This window comes from Phallusia mammillata, chromosome 3 (genome assembly GCF_965637545.1).
Source record: "Phallusia mammillata chromosome 3, kaPhaMamm4.hap1.1, whole genome shotgun sequence".
Classification (NCBI taxonomy): domain Eukaryota; kingdom Metazoa; phylum Chordata; class Ascidiacea; order Phlebobranchia; family Ascidiidae; genus Phallusia; species Phallusia mammillata.
In genome coordinates, this window is record NC_137254.1 from 16,100,946 (window position 1) to 16,123,852 (window position 22,907).

Genomic DNA, 22,907 nt, shown 5'->3' on the forward strand with positions numbered 1-22,907 from the left:
CACACTTCTGATTTTTGGTCAATGCGATGTTCTTTAATTCTTACAGCGAGATTTCGCCGCGTTTCCCCAATGTATGAAGCGCCGCAGTTGCAAACCAACCGGTAAACAACGTTAGTTCTTTTGATGTGTTCCTGGCGCTCTTTTATAGGAAAATGCCGTGAAAGTTTGTTCGTTTCATAGAATTAAAGAACATCGCATGGACCAAAATCAGAAGTGTGCCGGCACATTTTATCGAATCCGACACATAAAGTTAATTTTGCCGAGCCGGAGATTTTGGACGCAAACCAAGACCGCGTGAGACTGTTGTTTCTCGAATCGCTTTTTATTCAAAGGCATGAACCCGAGCTCAACATCGACACAGTTTCCATGCCCTTGCGTCTGTTCAACACCTGACCCATATCTCCGGTTTTTATCTTTTCGTCTGTTATCGTCTGTGACGTCACTTCACACATCTGGCTTCCCTTTCTTTTCTTTTTTTTCCTTAGTGCTTTATATACCGTGTTCCACAGCTTGATTGAAAACATGTACTGATGATGGCAACAGAGATTGTCGAAACGTCTACACGATGTATTCTATATACACCACTACCTTGGCAGTAATGTTTATGATTAAATTTGGGTTAGATTTGCCAAAAGATCCCCGAACTCTTTTACTAACTCCACGTCAAATTGAAACTAGAAATGTTTGTGGTGGCACATATTTGTACTTTGGTATTGGAAGATGTCTTCTAAGAATTCTTCACAAAATGACTGATATATATATACCAGAGGTAATATATTTAAAAGTAAATGTTGATGGAATTCCACACCACAAGTCATCCAATGTACAACTATGGCCCATTTTATGTTCTTTTGATAAACAGTGTCCGTTCATTGTAGCAATATTTTGTCAAAGCCGGATCCTGTTACAGAGTACATGCGGGATTTTTTAAAGGAGTATGATGAACTGCAAAATAATGGGGTCTACTGTCACAATAAGGTCATTAAAGTCAAAATCCATGCATTTATTTGTGATGTACCAGCACGTGCTTTTCTTAAATGCATTAAAAGCCACAATTCATATTATGCATGTGAAAGATGCACTATTAAAGGGACTTGGAAGTCAAGGGTTGTATACTCCTGTGCTGAAGAGGAACCACAAAAACGTACAAATGACCTATTTAATAAGTTTGTCTACCTTAACCACCAAAAAAGCTTAACTCCACTGATTGCCAGTGGAATTGGATGTGTCACAGAGTTTGCATTAGATTTCATGCACCTTATATGTTTGGGTTTGGTTAGAAGAATGATTTTGTTTTGGAGAAAGGGTCTGCGCTGCTGTAGGCTATCTGCAAATCAACTTAGCCAAATTTCAGAGCAATTATGCATGTTAAATGGAAAGTTGCCTCGCGATTTTTCAAGACAACCCAGATCATTACTTGAGGTTGATCGATGGAAAGCTACAGAGTTTCGTACTTTTTTACTTTATACTGGACCAGCAATATTAAAAAATGTACTGGAACGTAAAGTGTTTCTAAATTTTGTGACACTTTCTGTTGCTGTTGGACTGTTATTGAATGAAGATGTTGTCAACAGAATAAAAAATCTTCCATTTGCAAAAAGCCTGTGTTGTATGTTTGCAAATAATGCAGCAAACATTTATGGTGAAACATTTGTTGTCTACAATGTTCATTGCTTAAAACATTTAGCTGTTGATGTAAAACATTTTGGACAGTCTTTACACAATATATCTGCATTTCCATTTGAGAATTATTTACGTATTGTAAAACATATGGTTAGAAATTCACATAATCCAGTTGTTCAGATTGCCAAACGATTGGATGATTTTGTTCTGCAAAGCCAGACACAGAGCTTCTCCATGCTTCTACAGATACAAGGGATAATTGTTTTCTGTTGCCAAAATCGAAAGAAGTTGTGTTTTTGAAACAGAAATGCTGTGATAGGTTTATTTGTGATGTCATTCCAACAAGCAAACTTAAAAGTTGGTTTCAAAACCCATGTTGTTCAATGAAATTAGACATATATTTTGCAAAATCTATTGCTCCCATTTGTCAAAAACAAGTTGTTGACAGTGTTTTACGTCATAAAATGATATGTATTTCTGTCTCAAGGGGGTTTCGTTTTTTTGCCAATGGTAAAATGTAAAATTACATCCATTTAATATTACAAATGTGTTTTTAGTCATAGCAGCAAGTAAAGTATGTCAGCATGGAAATTAGCTGTATGGAAAGAAGGAGATGTGGAGGAAGAAGGTGTCCTTCACTGGCCACCAAAAGGTCAAAATGCTGAAAAATTAAGGAAACAGCAGGCAATACCTGGACTGCATTGGCAGAAGTTTCCAGTCATAAAAGTAAAGTTTTCATCAGGTATTGGCACATTAAAACATAATTTGTTATTTTAATTTATCCTACTTGTCTCATCTCTGGCACTATTTTTTCCATTCTAGAAAAAGTTCCCCAGTGTAACTTAAAGTTGCCAAATAGGGGCATATTTTACTTTGTATGATAAAAATGTAAAAGTAGTCTAATTTTAATGGGAATCACCATAATAACCATATCATAGAAAGGAGTGGTGTCTTTACTTTAACCATGGCATGTGTTGCAAATGACCATTTGTTAACACAAAGAGGATATTATTAGCAAGTTTTTTCCCCTGCTTGTTTTATAAATTTAATTTGTGTTTGTTTAAAGCAGACATTTTGTTTGAACCCTGTAAATAGAAATTAGCATGTTTTGAAATTTAACATCTTTGTTAGATAGCATCAAGGAGTGTGAAAGATACGATTATACAACCACGATGAAAGAATATTCGGACCCAGAACCGAAAAGAAATAGAACCAAGAAAACTTTTGAAGACTTTGTGCCATGTATATTTTATGCATTATGATTTGATTTGTAGTGTATTACCTGAATATAAATTTGCTCAGGTGACAGTAACTCAGACACGGAAGAACTAATTGAGAAAGATGAAGGTGATAAACAAGTCGAAAAAGGTGATTAAAACCAACTCGAAGTTGCTTCCTTTTTTCTGTTATTGCCATAAAGAATGCAATAATTTAATTATCAGAATGTCTGAAGCAAAATGTTATGCACAACAATAATATAGGTTGCCCATATTTTCTTAGAGTTTAAGTCATTGTGTTGTATTTAGATATTCATCTGCCAGAGCAGCGCAATAGGAAGAGGGCATATCCAATGTCCAAGGAACGTAAGTCGCACTTACCTAGTTTATTCATGTTAGGATTGAAACCTTTAAAATTTGATGTATATCCAAGCATGTAGTGTGCACATGTCATTGTGTGCTCCTCTTAACTTTACATATATAGGATTTCAGAAGAGAGTGTTCAGCATGTTGCTCGATATAAAGGAAAGTATCACAAGTAATTCTAAAGCATCATCATGTGCAGAGCATGTCATACACAAACCACAGCAGATGCACACTTTAGATGAAGTTTATACGCTTGCAGGCAAAATAGAAGATCCAGAGCAGAGAAAAGAATTGGTATGATACACAACAGGAATTTAGTTTAAGAGCAGCATATTTACAGTATCTTCTTGTTTAGCTTCAAATCTTGTAACATTATAAACTAATGTTGAAAAAAAATAGTTAATGTCAATGAGTTTGTTGGTAATATTTAAAATGGTGATGGTTTTGTCAAGGTATATTTACAATTTCAGGTTTCACAGTTGAAGTTAATTGGTGGATACACAAAACGTGAGGCTGTCAACAAAACAATCAAATCGTAAGTAAATTAGAAATTGTATCATGTCATTTATCTATGTCAACAAATTTGTTTTGTGTTTTCAGATTGTTTTCAAATAGTCTCATGGCAAAAATGAATTTACGGGGAAACCATGGAAAGTTTGCTTTGGCAGACTCTCCATTTTTTGCAATAATTTTAGGTAAGCAGTACAATGCAGTTTTAAACAGAATATTGTTTAATATGGTTTTCGGCACAAAACTGTTTTTTGTGTTTTTTTTTTCAAAGAAAGCATACGCTGCAACCATCAAGATCTCAGTGAAGCAGAATTTACACGCAGAGCTGCAGCATATTTGAAGCACGCCCCTGCACGTAAAGGAGGCAAGAGTGATTCTGCAGAGGATTCATTCAATTCCTCATTTTCCTCTGCATAGCATGCCAATGTCAAAATGTTCTTTTTATTAAATCGTGTCTCCACGAACTAAAGTGCTTTGTTTTGCAGATGCTTTAGTAATAGCTACTATTGAGGTGCATGCAAAGACGTAGACCAGTGTCCGCCTGCTACACCAAAATGAAAGTTAATACGACGTTTCAATGATCGCAATTTACACCGAATAGAAACGTTATTACGACGTCTTTTCCATGACATCTAATATACGTTGATAACATACACTTAATAGACGTAGATGCATGTTTGCATTCTACACCAAAAATCAACCTTAGGGCAACGTCTATTTACGGACGTTTAATATACGTTGATAATGTACGCGAAAAAGACGTAGATGCAAGTTTGCATTCTACACCAAAAATCAACGTTATTGCGACGTCTATTTCATCACGTTTATTATACGTTGATAAATGTACGCGAAAAAGACGTAGATGCAAGTTTGCATTCTACACCAAATAACGCATCTAATTTCAACGTTGAAAAATCACACGTCTCGACCATAAAATATACGTCGAAAAAACGTGTTAGTGCCCGCTGGGAAGTGTGACAGAGAAGTGTTCCGAAGAATTAAGCGACTTCGTAAACACCACAGTTCAAAGAAGCAGAAACTGGGCCTTTACAACCGATGTCATACTTCGGTTATATTTTGCAGAAGTGATAACACTTGAGGTGTTGGATGAGGGGTCCGGTTCAGCCACTCCATCAAGTGCATCAATGCTGTTCACATCAAAACCATCCAAAAAAAGGAAACGTTCTGATCAAGCGGAAATGGATGTAGGTGTATGTAAAAAAAAGTACATGCTTTTCGTAACATGTTTTATGTTGTTTCAGGAAAACGTTTACAACATGCTTTGCCGCAGAAGGAGAAATCAGAAGAGAAATCAAAGCAGCAAATACAGGGCAACAAAATGATAAGTTCACCAACTTTGGACAATTCGTGGCATCAAGCTTATGCTTTAATTGCCTTCATTTCTGAACATCTGCGAACACAACGATTAAGTTCGCAGTAAGAAGCAATTTTTTGTTTAATGTATAGTGTCTTTTGCACTTTTCTACAGTCTAGTTGTTTTCAATTTCATATACTCCTGGTGTTGTGTTACCTCTTTGTATTTTCTCTTCTGTATCATGTGTCCAAATTTTTTTGTGCAATGTATAGTGTCTTCAATTTTTATATGCTCGTTTGTACTTTTTTTATATTCCAAGTGTTAATTGTGTGTACTCATGGTGTTCTGTTACCTCATTACATTTTTTGTTCTGTATTATTAGCCAAATGTTTTTTGGCTTTTCAAACACGAAAATGTGCAAAAGCTTTGTTTGTTTTCAAAAACAAAACAGTGAATGAAAATAACTAGGTTCATATGTAGCAAAGGTAAGGAAGGCAGAACAAGAAAAATATAAAACACAAACCTAATGCATCATTTACATTCTGTGGATAACAGCATTTTGCCATGGCAGTGCACCATTGTCAGAATTAAAATAGTCCTTGTATTGGTCACGGATAAAAGCAGCACCTCTGGTACATATATTTGTTCCCATTCTACCAAGAGATTGGAAATTTAAATAGCTGTGCATTTCTGATCTCCACTCCCCCAAAACCACATTACCCATTCGATCTTCCCTATCAACAAATGAAGATGTGACAATATGCATTACGAACATTTTGTCTGCTTTTGATCTGCAAAAAAATTGTGCAAACAACATGCAGCTTTTGTAAATGCCAAAAGTGTTTTTAATAACACGTATAGCCCGATAAAGTCTGCAAATACTTTTGTCAGCAGGCAAATTTTTTCCAGGATACGGTCGCATTAAGTTTTGGCGCAGTGGAAAGGCAGCATCACCGACAATACAATATGGTACACATACACTGGTGTTGGGCAAACATGCCTGACTGTACATGTTTAAATCCCCACTCGTAAATCTTTTATCAAATTGTGAATTGGCAAACACCCCACCATCACTATGTCTTCCTAAATCACCAATATCAATCATAGTAAAGCAATATTGTGCATCACATACTGCAAGCAAAACAATGCTATGTGAGCCTTTATAGTTAAAGAACTCAGATCCGGCACCTGCAGGTGCTTGAATGACAACACGTTTGCCATCAATTGTGTATTGAATGAAACAGCGACACAACAAGCCCACAGCTACAAGAAACTTCGAATGACCGTAAAGGTTAAACTCACGCTTTTATATGGGCATGCGGCAAGGTCGTCACAAGGCGGGGCAATATACTTAATGCGTCACAAGGTGGCGCAATATACAATACAAATTGCACCTAAGCATATCGGAAAGTCCCACATTTCATTAAATTCTTGAGAATTTTTTCCACTCTTTTTTTCCATTTTCATTAAATTCTTCTTAAAATTTTTCCACTCTTGCTCAGTTGATGGTGGTTTGAGAACCTCCGGCATCAACACATCCCAAAGTGCTTCACAGGTCTCCAAAATAATGTTGTTGACTGTTGAGTGCCCGGCCCGGAAACTTAAAGAAATGGTGGACTGAGAATCACCAGTAGCAAGATACCTATTTCACAATATTTGTTTACGTTTATAAGTATGTGCCATATACCTCAAGGTAATTGCAAGACGTTGTGCTGGTGAAATGCCTTTCCGGAAATGTGTGTCCTTCTTTGATATTAAATGTTCCATTTTGTGTAGCAACTCATAAAAAGTTGCTACATTCATGCGAAAGCATTTGTGAAAACTCTCCTCATCTGCATGCATATCAACCAAGTTAAAGTCTCCCAATATTTCTCGGTCTTGAAATATAGGCCGAACCCATTCCGTGCACAAGGTACACTTATGTCATGCAAATAACATGTTAGTTTGGGGGCATTAAATGACAAACTGTATTACCTTCTTCGGCGACGGATCCTCATCCACATTACAACCAGCAGTATCATTTGCTGATTCAAAAGCAGTAGCAAAAGTAGGTCTAAATTGTTCATATTGCTGAGATATTTGTCTTAATAAATAAAAAACATTCATGATTATTTGATTCTTTACTGGGGTTTAATAACAAATTGTCCATATTCCTGAGATATTTGTCTTAATACATAAATAAACATGCATGATTATTTGATTCTTCACTGGGGTGGAGTTTAATATACTCCTTCTGTCAAGAACACTGTCTGTCTGTCAAGCACACTGACCCACTTTGTTTGGCTATAAGCGTCCAACAGCGCAAATAACGATGGACACATAAGTTATGAGCCGTTACTTTTCGTGCCCTTTTGACTCTGGCAAAGCCTTTGTTCGGTACAAGATCGATTTCCTATCCCGCTGTGTTTGCAAGACAAAAACACTTCGTCGCCGCGTTGGCGCCTTGGCACAGCTGGTGTGAACGCCGTTTTTGCGTCAGACGTTGCGCGGAAAAAACGCGATCAACCGTTGCCGCCGCTAATCGCCAGCCGCCACCGTCAACCGCGTCTGGTATATTTTAGATTCTTAAACGAAAACGTGTACAGCTCAATCAAGATTTCCTTTTTAACTCGTTGATACATGTCACACCTATTGGCATTCTGAGTGTAATGTTAAATGAAGAAAGAGTAGTGTGGACTAAATCAAAAGCAAATTTTGGATGCTGGGAGCGAGTGTTACTTCAATGGACTGATAGTGATAATCCATATCATCTCAGAGTCCAAAGGTAACCATTTAATGACAAAATATTTTTTAATGCATTTGGAAAACCAACAACATAGTCAGTCCATTTTTGTTTTTTTCACATCTAAATCCAGTAAATCTAAATACCGTATTTATTCGTATTCGCTTGATCAACTTCAAAAAACATGGTTACATTTTATCACAAAAAATGTGTGCATGTACATGTAAATTGTTGAAACAAAATCATTAGAAGAAAAGGAGAAATGTACATGTCAAAATTGCCCAAAAAGTTATGTGGGGTTCATCATGATACTACCAAAATACAACATCCCAGTATTTGTGTGGACAACGAAAAAGGAATTTTGCATTTGCGAAAACAAAAAGTAGGCTTGTAGCTCTATGTCTAAAAGAGCATTGAAAAAAGTTTGATCCTTTTTGCAGCAATCCAACCTGCATTGACTTAAGAAAGTCAGCAGGCACAGTCAACCTGTCTAGAATGTGAACATCTTGAGGCTGTTAGGTTAGGTGAGCCAAACAGAAAAATTTGGATCTGCAATATATGCTTAAAATACAGTAACTAAAACAAATAAATCTAATTTCCCAACTAACTGTGGAAACATGCAAAGCTTGTTTTAAGTGAGGAAAAAAAGTACCACTTGTGGTATACATTTGGACTTGGGATATTTCTGAATAGACAATCTATTTTTCAGTTTATACACACAAAGGAATAATACAGCAAGTTGCAAAGATTAGGGGTAACCTTCGACTCTGAGACAGGGAAGTAAATCCACTTCATCAAAGCATTGTCATACATGAAACGATTTCTAAGTGGTACAGGGCACAATATCAGCATGAACTTTTTACAGAGAGCAAATCCTACACTGGAATGAGCCATTTTGAAAATCTTTTGAACATGACTTATATCAATCCAGTATCGGCTTGTAATGAGCCATGTTTCTACTTGCACACTAAAAGTTTGTTGACTGAAAATGTTATGATTTTCAAAAATGGTTTTGGCTCATTTTTAGCCAAAAATTTTGTAAAGCATATATTTGAGTCAATGCTGACTCGTTGTTAAACAAAGTCAGCTATGTTTAGCCAATAGAAGACGCAACCTGAGCCAAATATTGATGTCAAAGTAAGCTAAAATGTTTATCTCAAAATGCGCCATACTTTGTTGTAAAGATCAAGCCCAAATGTCAATTTCAACATGAGCCAAAATGGTGATTACAATAGGAGACATAATTTAAAGTCGACATGAACCAAAATGTTAAAATTAAACATAATTGTGCCAAAATGTTGATAATTTAATTAATTCACGTTTTACCAAAAACAGTTTTACACTTCAGCCAAAATTTTAAACTTGATCCAAACAGTATGTTTGTCAGACATTGAAAAAGTTATTTATGACAGCCTTTCACTCAGGCTATTTGGTAAAGGAACTTCTTGTACGTCGGTTATTACGTCATAGATACATTTTCAGGGCACAAGCGGTTTAATTCCAGAAATTAAGTGTAACGTCACAATCGAATTATTTCTTTGTAAAACATATGGCACCAACGAAGAGAGTTACATGTACATGTGTGGAATTTTCAAATGACCCATTTTACCAAGAAATAAAAGAAAACAACGGTTTCAGCAAAAGTATGTAAGTAAATTTTACCATACATTGGTCATTTAAAAACATAACGCGATGATGTAGCAGGACTTTACAAGTGTTCCTGGTAGTTTGTAGGATTCCATCCCTTCAACATAGACGGTTGGGCGAAAAAAGCAAAACGAGACCAAAAGGTCATGCAATGCTCATGAGTCTTCTGAAGTCAAAGAGAAGCGACTAAAGTTTATTTCTCTTATGAATGTGATGGCACAATTTATGATGTACACTCCAGATAAGTGAGGCAATTTGTACATTTGTGGTAAGTGCGGCATTGTACATTTGTACAAACACCAGAAGTTATTTTTTCTTTCATAAATTAAATTTAGTACATTTTTCTTTCCAAAATTATTATTTAGCAGTGCATTGAGAATTTAGCCCTTATCAAAAAGCTATTGGCAGAAGAACTTTACAGCGAAGATGAGGTGGAATGCCTTTATGAAGCTGAGTGTTGCACAATTTAGAATGGAAGAACTTAAGCAATTTTTTACTGCTCTCACTGATTTTCGGGGTAATGCTGTGGGCTTCCGAGTATGTATTTAATATTTGTAGCGATGGCCAAATTTTATCAAACGCATGTAATCAACTCTACCTGGTGTGTGTAAACTGCTTCGATGGACAATCCCAAACTACAATAATGTTTGACAAAGTTTCTTTTATAAATGTGAGGTTTGATGCATCTCGACCTCACCTTCTTTTGCTATCTTTAATTGCCACATACTTTGTTTTAAACCTGTCCGTATACAACGGCTGGGGTTTGGTATACTTTCATGACCACACGTCATACCTGCACATACACCAATGACCTTTACATATATGATCAACATAGGTCATAGTACGGATACGTCACGCACATAATGACGTCACATATTTTCCCTATCGCCTGACAAACATTTCTTACTTTATGAAATAACCATCGCAGAAAACTGAAAATTGATGTGTGACGTCATGTAAAAAACTACGTCAATCGGGTCACGTTAAGTATGTTATTCACTCGCTTCCGCAAAACACCTCTCGCTCGCCGATCAGCTGCGTATGCTGACTTAGGTAGTGTTAGAGTTGAAAAGCCCCTGTCGGGACCTGGTATACTTTCATGACCACAAATTCTCGACTTTGCTACAGCCAAAGTTGAACTTCTAGCTTGCAAGCCAACTGTTGCGTCATAGATAACATTGAGAATTGAGGTGCAGCTAATCCTAGTGACTGCATTTAAAAGGGTGCCAACTTGACTAACGGCTAAATTATTGTGGCAAGCGTCTTGCAAAACCAAATTTAGTTGATGACCTGCACAATGAAAATAAAGCGCTTTGGGGTTCTCGTCTAAAATTCGTTTTTGAACCCCACTTACTTTTCCCGCCATATTGCTTCCTCCGTCGTATCCCTGACCTCTCATGTTGCGAATAGATAGATTGCAGCGCAGTAAAGCATCTTTTTATGGTTTTACACAAGTAAAAGCCAAGAAATATTTTGTCGCTTTCCATTGAATCTCCACAATAACGCAGACATACGCTCAATTGCTCTTGGTTTGAAATATCACATGTTTCGTCAGCTATGACAGAGTATAACTTAAAGATTGTATAATTTCGTTTTGGATCTCGGGCGACAAAAATTCGTCACAACGTCGTCTGTAAAATAGTGGTGAATGTCGACGTTAAATTGACCCAATAATTTCAACAGCCCCAGACCTTTGATTTGTTCTTCTCATCGCTGTGACCCCGTAGTGCCAAACCAGCTTGACCAGAAAAACAGATTGCACTAATAACAGCTTTAAGTGCAATTCGGTTGGATTCTTGTTTGGCCAACAAACGTTCGTCTAGCACCGTGCGATTCGACGAATCGTTACGACCAACCTATGAGTGAAAAGCTGTTTTATTCTATGGCACATAACATTTGTTCCACACAATTTTTAAGGTCACACTATGCTAAAAAGTTTCTTGTTTATTTTAGTTGTTATTCCATTCAAAAAAGGAGAAAAAAGTTAAGTCTAAGACGAAATAGATAAATACCGTTAGAGCAAGACAAGCATCTGTGTGCAGATCCGAATCGCAGTGCTTCTGTAATGCAGTCGTTCCCTTAAAAAAGCTTGTCCAACCAACAGAACGTTTTACCCACGGGCAAGTTTTCAAGCGAGCGCTGGAACACCTTTTTGTTGAAACCGCTCAAACGCGAATTTCGCATGATCCATCTGGATTAAATCGCAACCACTTGAACTCTTTAAACCACTCATCTGAGCTACACAGATATACTTGTTGATCTTCTGACTCATTGCTACCAAATACATAACTACTACTACACTCTCCTTCTTCGACACGCTGTCGTTTTGGCTGGAAAAACGCCTGTATATTTGTTTGGCTAGTCATTTCTGCAGTGTAGTAAATATAAGATACCGCAACAGTCAGCCTGTACTGGGGGTCGAATGATTAACAATCACATAACAATGCCTATTGTTACTGAAACAACTATTACGTTGCGTAACAAACCACGAGACACTTGCGTTCGTCATTGATTGTGACATTCAATCTAAAAAAACAAGAGTACAACAAGGTTTTAACTACTTTACCGCTTTTAAATGTACGTGGTCTTTCTGGCAATATTTTTTCTTAAACAAAAACAGGGGAGCCAATACATATGTTGTCACCCCTGTTTTCTGGTAAGGGGAGACATGTCACCCCTAAATCGTCGGTATGTTTGCAATATCATCTTATTTAATTGTTGATTATCTGTTTGATTTAGGAATATCTGCGTTACAATTCGATTATCACCAGAAACCTAAACTTACCCACTCAACAACAGTCCTAAGTGCAGTATTGATAGAATAATAGAGCTTTGTTTGTTATTACGTAGGGCTTAAACTATTTAGAAAGGCTTGGTTCTTTACTTTTGTTTTCCATTGCAACCTCACTTATTTTGTAACACAGCTGCGTTGGTTCTGGGCCTTTCCGACTGGCCCCACCAGTCGTTTCTCACAGTCGTGTCTACTCTCGGTGCGCAATTATCTCTCTGTTTATGCCAGTGGTTCCCAAACTGTGGGCCATGGCCCAGTACTAGGCCACCAAGACATTTTCAATGGGCCACTGAGCCATTTGAACAGATTCTACTATTTTGCTGTAGATATTATGCGCTTTGTTTTGAAAAAACATAATATTTGCAAAACAATAATTATTTAGCAAGAAAGGCCATTGTCTCCTAACAATGAGTTTTAGCTGCTGTGCGGGTGGGAGATATAGCAGTTTAAAGTGGGTGAGTAGTCAAGCATGTGATTAGCGGGAATTGAGAAGTAGCCATGTATTGAACTAGCTTACTTTTCTGAAACATTTCATGAAATTTACTAAATAATAGCTGAAAATATAGCTAAAAGGCATAAATTGCTAGAAACAATTTCGCCTGTTTTTGAGTTAAATTTTCATAAAAATTGTTGGTGCCCAAATTTACAGCACGTGGTGTAAAAGTAATCACATTAGTTGCGTAAAAATGTACAACAACTAACACTATATTTTAATTCTGCAAATACTTGACAAATCATAATGAACGTTAATGCAGTCATACCGAATATATTATCGATAAAATATCATAATCGTTGAATCCAAATCTCTCAAAGAATGAGCATAATCAACTGGAGTCGTTTCTTGCAAAGAGGTTCGCGGCAATCCGTTCCAATCTGTTTTATCACAAATGTTTTTGAAGAAACCAAATGTCAAACAAAAGTAGATTATTTACTTGTGAAATCATTGCAGTCATCTAAGTAGGGAGAATCCGGATTCTTCATTCCTCCAATACAAACAAATTCGCTTCGCCAATCGTTAACCCTAAACAATTCAGTTGTTGTATTATTAAGGCCTCTTACCTTTTTTCGTTTACTCTAAATGCATTGTGTAAATGATTCTACGTTATGTAACAAGATATAACACCGACTCGAAAGGTGTAAATGTTGCAGGCCCAACGTTTCATTCAGAATCTGTACAGTGTAATGCATGAAAAATCTTCTAACTTAACAGCAGGACACATTGCGTAGACGCTTCCACTTCTCCCATAAGCCCGAAACTGAATGAAACCGGTCGGTAAAGGTTTTACACTTGGTGGCAGCAACGAGTTAACCACTAAATGGTTTCCGACAGAATATTGAACTGGTTGTAAAAGTATGTCGTCATAAGAGCAATTCTGACCTGAAACACCAAGCTTAAAATAATCTATAATGCAAGAAGCAGACGATTGATTTGGAATAGTTAATGTTCCTAAATTGATCGTGTAAATATGTGTTAACAAAACAATATATTTTTTCAAATTATTGTTGTTAAATTTTTTACTTACAGAAGTTATCAGTTTCTGAAATTATTTCCAATATTTTGTAGGTAACAGCATTGATCTCCGATTCGGTTATCAAAGCATCGTTTTTTTCTAGGTGAAAAGTAAAATATTACAAAAATATTACGATATCACTTTACACTCAACAGTACACAAGACACCTTGAAATCATTGTGTAACCGAAAAGTGTGTTGGATTCAGCTTCAGAAACTCCCCATCCAAAATCATAATCTCCTTCGTATGCATGATTGTACGTTGCTATAAGAGGCGTTCCGGAAGAATTCCAATACTGCGTGACAAACAACAAGCTATAGTGTTGCGTTACTATGTTTGTCAGTTCTGGTTACAATGCTTTAATGAAGAACATTCGATTTATTAATCAGTGAAACAATAAAAAGAGTAAAATATAAAGCATTAAGTGATTAGCAAATTACCTTAGTATTAATGACGTAAAACCAAACATCACATAAGCTGGCATACAAAGCTTCACTTCTACATTGTGCTTCATAATGTAAAAAGAAATTGTTGAGTGTGTGATTTTCCTTGTACAAAACTATTGAATCCGTACTTGGTCGATCAGAGTATACCTAAACAGATCAAACATAAAAAACTAATTCTAACAAATTATTTGTACAACATCCGCTACCCATAGGTCCATGTTGAGAAAGCAGCGATCAAAGTTTCCAACAGCAAACAAGGCAAAGAAGGGATGCGTTTTTCGGCTTGATCGTATCGTATTGAAGCGATCACACCTTTATGGTGCACAAAAATGACGAGGAAACCGGAAAAAAAGAAAAAAAACAAATTGACGAGGAACCGGAAAAAAAGAAAAAAAAATGTTTTACTTACCTATAATCTAACTCGTAATGCAAACCACCGTTTTGACAGTTTTCTCGGTATAAGCTTGGATAGCAAGTTTGAGTTTTGGCATAGTAAATCTGGATTAACAATTTTTGCGTATAATTTTACACCATGCGGTCATGCAGATAACTTACCCGCATTCCGCCATAACGACCATACAAATTGTTATCATACAGGCGGTCTGAGTAAGTGCCATAATCGTAAAATTAGAAATCAGAAATCAGGTTTGTGATTTCTGTTGAATTTGCAGCAAGTCGATCCAACATCGAATTTACATCGGGATAAAAAGCTTAAATTTGAACGTGAAAGTAAATTAAAATACTTTAGAACTGCAATTTTATACACAACAAAAATATAATATAACTAATTAATTACTACTACTACTAATATAAGTATATTACCGCTCGTTGGATTCAATGGATAATGATAATTATAGATTTTATGCAAATTCCCTCCGTAATCTTTCATAAAACCGTTTTCAGTTTGATATTGCAGAAAACTCTCTTCCCTGCTGGACTGTAGTGGTGTTTGGTTTGGAACATGACGTAACATAATGTCTTTTCCCTAAAACATTTTCTCAGTTTTACGAAAAAATGTCGAATTTGTTACACTACACAATGTTTGCCTGATGTTGATGATATGCTTGACTTTTAAAATCTGATCTTGTGCAAGTTTCGAATGTCCCGAAAGAACTTGTGTTCATCCAATTTTGGTAATCTGGAAATAAAAATGAAAATAGATGCTGTTGCAATTCATGTAACGCTATCGAATATACTGGAGTAATTCTGGTGGTTGCTTGACGTCATAAGAAACCACGATCCACCATAAGTGTCATTCGTATTAAAACTATTGTTGTTAATTGTAGCTGCGAGAATCCATCCACCGCCAGCAGCTACCATGTCACAGTAAACCTGTGAACATTAATCGTAGGTTTAAGGAAATTTGGTATTCTGAAAATTAATATGGTGGTATTGGTGGATTATACAATATGGAAGGCACCTAATTTCTTTTGCCGTACGTCAGAATGATTTTCGTTTTAGTAGTTCTTTAATTCTGTTTATTTGATCTTAAATTCTGTTTACAGACAGGGGATCTAACATATTTAGCAACGGCAATTGTTTTTAAATGTTGATGTCTATTCAGGAACAACAAATGAAAGTAATCATAATTTCGTTGATCTAAATCTAATTTAATACCTCAAACGGTTTGAGTGACGGCTGTATGACATAAATTCCATCCTGATAACCAGCGTCTCTCAGTTCAACACATGAACGGGCAGGATTGGGGAAAGTACCAAAAGGTGATTTTGTTGTCACAGATTCAGTTGTGTTGAAGTTGGTTTGTTTCGTTGTATGTGCTGCTACATTATGTAAATAGTCATGCAAACAAATTCGTAGTTAATAACTAATGAGAAAATAATGTGTCAAAAAGTCAAATGTATTTTGATAAAACCTGTTCCTTTTCCGATGTTCTTTTGATTGTGATGATGTTTTAAATTTTTTTTAATACATTCTATTACGTAACCTTTGATAACCGATTATTACCATTGAAAGGAATGAACAATTCTGTGTGACTGGGGTTAAGCGTTTTTAGCAACAACATTTTAAATTTGTAAATTCTTTTGTAAAACAAATATTGTATACATAAATCAAAACAAGTAGCAACGGGTTTATCAAGATTGCATAGTCTGGGCTTAGAAAGAAGGTTATGGAAAAATTTAAAGTCTACAATGATAACTTGACGGGTTCACCCGAGATAAGTTGTTAAAAGGTCGCATAAAGATCATTAGGCTACGCAATTTATTACACCTAAATTGAAGGTCTTTCATATGGTGGAAAGTGGTGACATAACCATTTAAATCGTGGTTGCTACAAACAATAAACCGCAATCACCAATATTGTGTCGTTTTGACGTTAATCAATGCTTATGACTTAAGTTACGTAATGACATCTTCTAGAAAACAATGTACATCAGCACAATAAAAAGTTTTAGCTGATTTTAAATAAATCTCCTTATCAACGACTGTTTTGTAAATACAAATAGCACTTTTATTGATGTTTGACTTACCGTGTGAAACTTCTTTATTTACTTTCTGAAACAGTAAACGTAAAGAGTCATCAGGATTAACGACAGAAAAAAACTTAGTTTACTTTATATGACATTACGCACCTGATCTTTGGTAAAATATAACATTCCCAAAACTAGCCCAAACGCAGTCAGGATTATAACTACAAACACCAAAACCTTATTCACATTTTTGAGACCTTAACACATTTTCACTTTGTTTGTCGCTTGGTTGTGTCGTTACAATGTCTGCATGATAAACACACGATTGCATTTTACGGAAGTAGTGTTCATGGAGATAATCATTTTTACAGGGGCGGCTCGTGCGAGGGGGCTGCGGAGCTGCAGCACCCCCAGTATTTTTACTTGACATTCCTATTCCAAGTTGTTATACAAAACAATCTTTACATATAGTTTTTATGTTTGATCAGTGTATACTAAGAATAACTTTTATGGCATTAATCGGCATTTATTAAAATAAAATTAGTAAAAATTTTGTATTATTTAAAAAAAAGCTCCAGTTTCGTGACGTTTTCAGTTGTGCGCATGCGCACTTGGAAAAGCTACATGCCGGGCGTAATAGGCGAGAGGGGGCTGTGGCTCGCGCAGCCCCTCCCGTGACGTAGCGCTAGTTGTGTTGTCTGCTTCGCGTCAGTGAGCTCCAAAGCCAAACCCGTGTACTGTGTTTTTAAGTTCGACAGTGAGTGCAGTTAAATAATTATTTTGCTATCATTAAATTTATTGTTTGACTGTTAGTCGTGACTTTTTAAGATGACTGGAAGTGGGTTTCAGTTTTTACAGTTATCATTGAATTAAATAAGTGTATCTAACACCTTGAAAAAGAAAAAAAAGGTCATCTAACACCTTTAAAAGTCACAATTAACCTTTATAATAAATAACTGAATTAAAAAGATTTATGAAAGTATGGGACAAAACATCTGCTACTCCAATGTCATGCAGGAATAAGCAACAACAAGAAATACTCAGTTTTAGTTCCTAATGCTACCAAAGAAAAATTAAATTTGTGACTGTGAAGTTAAATGCCTCACTGAAATTCAGGCAATATCAAATGCACAACAAACAACTGCAAGCAACAGGAATTTTGAAATGAAGACAAAAAAAGAGTGAAGACAATTTAAAGTGTGGATTTCTTAACACACCATGTGGACAGTATTTGCAACCAAGTGCAATCATGTGTATTGATATAATGGACATGTATTGTTTGTCTAAACAGTAGCTGCTAAATTGCTTCACAGGAAGTGTTTCTTAAGAATGATCATTCTACAGACAAGATAGTAGTGACACCAAGCACATCCTTTTGTTGACAAAGAAAAGCTAGTTACTCAAATGAAAATGTTTCTGTAGATCTGATGTTCATGATTACTTTGAAAATAATTAATCTAGAGATGATGTTTTGACAAGTTAAATTACTAGGATGAAAAATCCTTTTTGTTGTTTCCATGATTCCTTCAAAGGCAAAACAGTTCTTTTTAACACTGAAAAAGATGCCAATTTTTCTGAGGAACACCAATATTTCCAAAAGACTTGCACTTGCAGTGCTAGTACTAAATAGAAAAACAGTTTCTTAGTTATCATTTGGGATTAAGGAAGAAGCTATCAATTATCATGCCCAAACTATGACTTCATGATTCATTTTGGTTGGAAAATAGAAGCACAAGATTTAATAATATGGTTTAAATTTAAGTGAGAGTCATGGGCGTCCGCAGCGGGGGGCAAAAGGGGGCACGTGCCCCCCCTCCCTGGAAAAAAGAAAAACGTAAACGGTCGGAGAATCCGCAACTTAAAACAAAACACAATAAACATTCACACAGTGTTATACAAAAACTATTCCTGGAACGTAAATTGAAGACGCCTTGGGTCTCCACCCCTTTATTACAAGTGTAACTGTCACAGAACAGAATAAGGTTTTACAACAAATTGAATGAATCGAACATTATTACTTAACAATAGTTCGGTAACAAGCATATTATTACGTCATTGATGGATGTGTCAAACAGGCATTATGTGATATCTTCACTGTATTTGTTCTTACATCTGATAAGGTTGGTCAATGTAAATCCTACTTCCGTTAAAAAGTATTTGCCAACCTACCACATACTTCAGTGATATTTAATATTGTGTTTATTGTATTATTTTGCTACTTTGGGATTGGCAAGAGTGAGTAGCACAGTCAGATGATTTTTGTTCTGAAATACCGTTTATCGAACGGCGATGTGAAGATAGTTTTGCCCTCCCCTGTATTTTTTCCTGCGGACGCCCATGGTGAGAGTGTTGTAAATTTTAAAGCTTGAAGGCGTTTTGCACTTAAAAAAGGAAATTATAAGCTATTTGCCAGCAAACAGCAATTATAGCAGTTAAGAAACTAAAATACAATTAATAGTCTGTACACAAAAATTCAAGAAAGATGTTTAAATGAACAAGTTCTGAAACCAATGTAATGTGGTTGTTAAATTTGTTAGTTATGATACCAATAAAAAGCTGTATGGCTAGTTTTTTTGTGTGACAATAATCTGTGAAGTGTCATAGAATATGTTGAAAACGCTGACTGTGACCATAAGGTTACTTAAATAAAACATGACAATTTTTGTTGTCGAACTGAAATACTTCGACCTTTCTCGACTCATTATGGGTCCCCTTCCTTGAAGGGGACACATCTTGATTTTACTCGATTTCTTTTTTTTTTTTTTCTTTTTTTTTTTTTTTCTTCCCTGAAGTTTGTCCACCCCATTTTGCCCTGAAATGTTTGATGGATTTGGATGAAACTTTCACAGATGGTAGATATGGTTATGTAGATGTGCCATTTGTTTTGTTTGACTCGATAGCCCCAGTGTTTACCCCACTAGCCCCCTAAAATGGGTAAATTTTGAACAATGTCCGAATTGGATGAAATTTGGACAGTTTGTTCATTGGGCCATTTTAGGGCATCGTTTGTTGTGTTTTAACCTGTAGCCCCAATATTTACCCCACTAGCCCCCTAAAATGGGTGATTTTTTAAACAATGTCCGAATTGGATGAAATTTGGACAGTTTGTTCATTGTGCCATTTTAGGGCATCGTTTGTTGTGTTTTAACCTGTAGCCCCAATATTTACCCCACTAGCCCCCTAAAATGGGTGATTTTTTAAACAATATGTCCGAATTGGATGAAATTCGGACAGTTTGTTCATTGGGCCATTTTAGGGCATCGTTTGTTGTGTTTTAACCTGTAGCCCCAATATTTACCCCACTAGCCCCCTAAAATGGGTGATTTTTTAAACAATGTCCGAATTGGATGAAATTCGGACAGTTTGTTCATTGGGCCATTTTAGGGCATCGTTTGTTGTGTTTTAACCTGTAGCCCCAATATTTACCCCACTAGCCCCCTAAAATGGGTGATTTTTTAAACAATGTCCGAATTGGATGAAATTTGGACAGTTTGTTCATTGTGCCATTTTAGGGCATCGTTTGTTGTGTTTTACCCTGTAGCCCCAATATTTACCCCACTAGCCCCCTAAAATGGGTGATTTTTTAAACAATGTCCGAATTTCATGAAATTCGGACAGTTTGTTCATTGGGCCATTTTAGGGCATCGTTTGTTGTGTTTTAACCTGTAGCCCCAATATTTACCCCACTAGCCCCCTAAAATGGGTGATTTTTTAAACAATGTCCGAATTGGATGAAATTTGGACAGTTTGTTCATTGTGCCATTTTAGGGCATCGTTTGTTGTGTTTTACCCTGTAGCCCCAATATTTACCCCACTAGCCCCCTAAAATGGGTGATTTTTTAAACAATGTCCGAATTTCATGAAATTCGGACAGTTTGTTCATTGGGCCATTTTAGGGCATCGTTTGTTGTGTTTTACCCTGCAGCCACAATATTTACCCCACTAGCCCCCTAAAATTGGTGATTTTTTAAACAATGTCCGATTTGAATACAATTTGGACAGTTTTTTCATTATGCTATTTTAGGGCATCGATTATTGTGTTTCACCATGTAGCCCAATATTTACTGCTTAAGCCACCTATTGTTTATAAAACGTCCGATTTGGATGAATTTTTGATAAAATTTGGCATTTGTAGCTGTCGAATATTGTGTTTCACCCTGCAGCCCTAATATTTACCCTACCAACCCCCCAAAATGGGTGAATTAATCAACAATACATTTTTACAGTTTGTATAATATGCCGTTTTGAGATGTCAGTGTTTTATGCTATTTAGGCACACAAACTTATAACAATGTCTCAATTGCATGAGATTTGGACAGTTTGTAATTTACATAACTTCTTTTTTTAAGTAACACTACCAATTACTGTGTTTGACTTTATAGCAACGTTTCTTATGGTTGTCTGTTTACAACTTTGCGGTTTTGGGGACCCATGAGTTTCTGCCTGCAGAAACAAATCAAGATTATAAAAAATGTTGGCTAATATGGGACCCAATAAAAATAAATATAGAGAATATATTACAGTTTGCAGAATAGATTGTAGTGTATATGCTATGGTAAAATGTGCTAAGCCACCCTTCTAGTTTATATCTATTTTTTCTATTAATTTTTTTTCTATATTCCTGTTGTGTTTTACCGTATTTACAACCACTTCGTTTCGAAGCTGTGCCACGTGTGTTTTTGTTTTTCACATTATTACTGAACGTTATTGTGTTTGGCCCGTCGCTGTGCAAGTAAACAAAATACACAAATGATGCCGTCTGCTCTTTACACTCGTGTACATTATTGCGTAACAAAAATTACGTCACAATGGAGTTGCTAATTAAGATTTGTATTACTTGTTTTTCTACACAAAACAAATGGCTAGAAAACTAGAAATGTAGCTTTTCAATATATTGCCAACTTATATATGTTCAGTAAAGGCTAAAGTTTGTGGGGGCAGCACCCCCACAAATTTTAGGCACGAGCCGCCACTGCTTGTTTTGCTAAACATAATGTAGCATTGATTTCGGTGTATAGATACTTTAGACCAGGGGTCTTTAACTTTTTTGACACAATCGCCCCCTCTTGGCTCAAAATTGCCCTATGACATATTGTTATTTGTGTAAAGGCATTGCGTTTTGAACAGACGTAGACGGCCAGATTCACCTAGCAACGCGAAAGCTTCAGTTACCAGAAAACCTGATTTAATTTCCACTACAACACGCAATGTCCATTACACGCAAAGGTTCTGACGCATCTGAGAAACAATTGTAACATCATAGACAAAACAATATTACGATTATGAGCAAACAATCGCCTTCTTTTGTGGAAAACAATAGAGCATTACTCGGTAGAGGTGAATCCAAAATGATATAAACACTGCCCCCTGTGTGGGTTGTGACGACTTGCAATTTCACGCAAAAGCCTTTTCTCGGAACTTTATTTACCGACAAAAAGAAAGTACACACGGTGCTGACGCAACAAACAATTTCCTTAAATTCCGTATATTTTGTGTTATAATTGTCCGGTAAAAAACCATGCAAAAAAACGTTGGTTCGAGGGCGTCTGCACCAGATAAAAATTGCCCCCCTGTTAAAAAAAGTTTGGACACCTTGTATACAGCAGTGGTCCTCCACCTTTTTTCGAAGCGACCCCAATTCAAAGAAAACTAAATCAGCATTTACATACGACCCCATTTTTTTCCGATAGTAATGCCGAAACTGAAAGTATTTTTATTTAAATATGCCCGCTTAATTTTCAAGCAGACTTTAAATATTAGCATTCAGCGTGTATTATCACGCTCAAATGCTAAAACCCAAAAGTTTCATTTAATCTTGCCAATCTAGTTCGCGTTAAAGCTCACCAGTTTGCAGAAATCAGTATATTTGATGATTTTTTTCCTGTATTGTGTAAAAAGACACATTATGTCATTCATGGGGCTCTATTTCGCGTAACAATGAAACTACAACTTTTGTTTTCTTAGTTTATTGCATCATAATCATCAGATGTGACACGAGAACCAGGCTGTACTGCAAAACATGAGGAAAGGGTGCGAACTAGAACAAAAACGTATTATTCTTGTGCTAATAAATTTGAAGGCCAATAAATTAAATTTAAAGCGACCCCAGAAAAAGTTTAGGCGACCCCACTTGGGGTCAAGTAACTTTTTCATAAGTGAAATATAACTTAATCAAACTGTCCAGTCAGAAATTTATGTCCGGGCCAAGCATAATTATGTTTGGTAACGCTAGGCAGCCACACATGGGCGGCACCTGGGTGCCTTGCTTAAGTTGGCATATATGTGTGGCGTATGTTCAACAATGAAACACTTCGAGCTTGGCGCCGAACGT

The 22,907-nt window shown here is 36.2% G+C and overlaps 6 protein-coding genes across 8 annotated transcripts in view; 2 read left to right on the forward strand and 4 right to left on the reverse strand.

Annotated features, from left to right (window-relative positions):
* The window catches only part of LOC145220361 (uncharacterized), a 6,499-nt gene extending 1,816 nt beyond the window's left edge, over positions 1 to 4,683 (forward strand). The window contains exons 2-9 of one of the 2 annotated variants that reach the window (XM_080087600.1): positions 2,181 to 2,365; positions 2,755 to 2,865; positions 2,926 to 2,991; positions 3,150 to 3,206; positions 3,325 to 3,500; positions 3,677 to 3,741; positions 3,807 to 3,901; positions 3,988 to 4,683. In XM_080087600.1, coding sequence (XP_079943726.1) covers positions 2,200 to 2,365; positions 2,755 to 2,865; positions 2,926 to 2,991; positions 3,150 to 3,206; positions 3,325 to 3,500; positions 3,677 to 3,741; positions 3,807 to 3,901; positions 3,988 to 4,133 — 882 coding nt within the window. In that variant the 5' untranslated portion in view covers positions 2,181 to 2,199 and the 3' untranslated portion in view covers positions 4,134 to 4,683. The remainder of the gene's footprint in view (positions 1 to 2,180; positions 2,366 to 2,754; positions 2,866 to 2,925; positions 2,992 to 3,149; positions 3,207 to 3,324; positions 3,501 to 3,676; positions 3,742 to 3,806; positions 3,902 to 3,987) is intronic. The other variant, XM_080087602.1, reaches the window with a different exon arrangement.
* Positions 4,579 to 5,408, forward strand: LOC145219680 (uncharacterized). The gene is made up of 3 exons (XM_080087009.1): positions 4,579 to 4,584; positions 4,676 to 4,921; positions 4,979 to 5,408. The coding sequence occupies exons 1-3, from the start codon at positions 4,579 to 4,581 to the stop codon at positions 5,057 to 5,059; spliced, it is 333 nt and encodes a 110-aa protein (XP_079943135.1). The 3' UTR covers positions 5,060 to 5,408.
* Positions 5,409 to 5,447: 39 nt separating this feature from the next.
* On the reverse strand, positions 5,448 to 6,334 carry LOC145219682 (uncharacterized; the record flags this gene model as incomplete). Its single annotated transcript, XM_080087011.1, is given in 3 exon segments — positions 5,448 to 5,834; positions 5,836 to 5,863; positions 5,865 to 6,334. Coding segments are annotated over 3 exon segments (564 nt in total), but the record flags the coding sequence as incomplete, so codon positions are not given.
* Positions 6,227 to 9,202, reverse strand: LOC145220375 (uncharacterized). 2 transcript variants are annotated; one of them, XM_080087613.1, is made up of 3 exons: positions 7,006 to 9,202; positions 6,719 to 6,948; positions 6,227 to 6,631 (listed from the first exon to the last, which is right to left on the reverse strand). In XM_080087613.1, the coding sequence occupies exons 1-3, from the start codon at positions 7,135 to 7,137 to the stop codon at positions 6,391 to 6,393; spliced, it is 603 nt and encodes a 200-aa protein (XP_079943739.1). In that variant the 5' UTR covers positions 7,138 to 9,202; the 3' UTR covers positions 6,227 to 6,390. The 2 variants fall into 2 exon arrangements, with proteins under 2 accessions (XP_079943739.1, XP_079943738.1); XM_080087612.1 differs by having other exon boundaries at positions 6,227 to 6,673.
* Positions 9,203 to 12,876: 3,674 nt separating this feature from the next.
* On the reverse strand, positions 12,877 to 13,796 carry LOC145219683 (intelectin-1-like; the record flags this gene model as incomplete). The annotated part of the gene is made up of 4 exons (XM_080087013.1): positions 12,877 to 13,064; positions 13,124 to 13,212; positions 13,395 to 13,569; positions 13,715 to 13,796. Coding segments are annotated over 4 exons (450 nt in total), but the record flags the coding sequence as incomplete, so codon positions are not given.
* A 54-nt stretch (positions 13,797 to 13,850) lies between these two features.
* LOC145219684 (uncharacterized) lies at positions 13,851 to 14,418 on the reverse strand. The gene is made up of 3 exons (XM_080087014.1): positions 14,355 to 14,418; positions 14,143 to 14,295; positions 13,851 to 13,997 (listed from the first exon to the last, which is right to left on the reverse strand). Exons 1-3 carry the CDS (start codon positions 14,364 to 14,366, stop codon positions 13,851 to 13,853), a joined length of 312 nt encoding a protein of 103 aa, XP_079943140.1. The 5' UTR covers positions 14,367 to 14,418.
* Between the last annotated feature and the right edge of the window lie 8,489 nt (positions 14,419 to 22,907).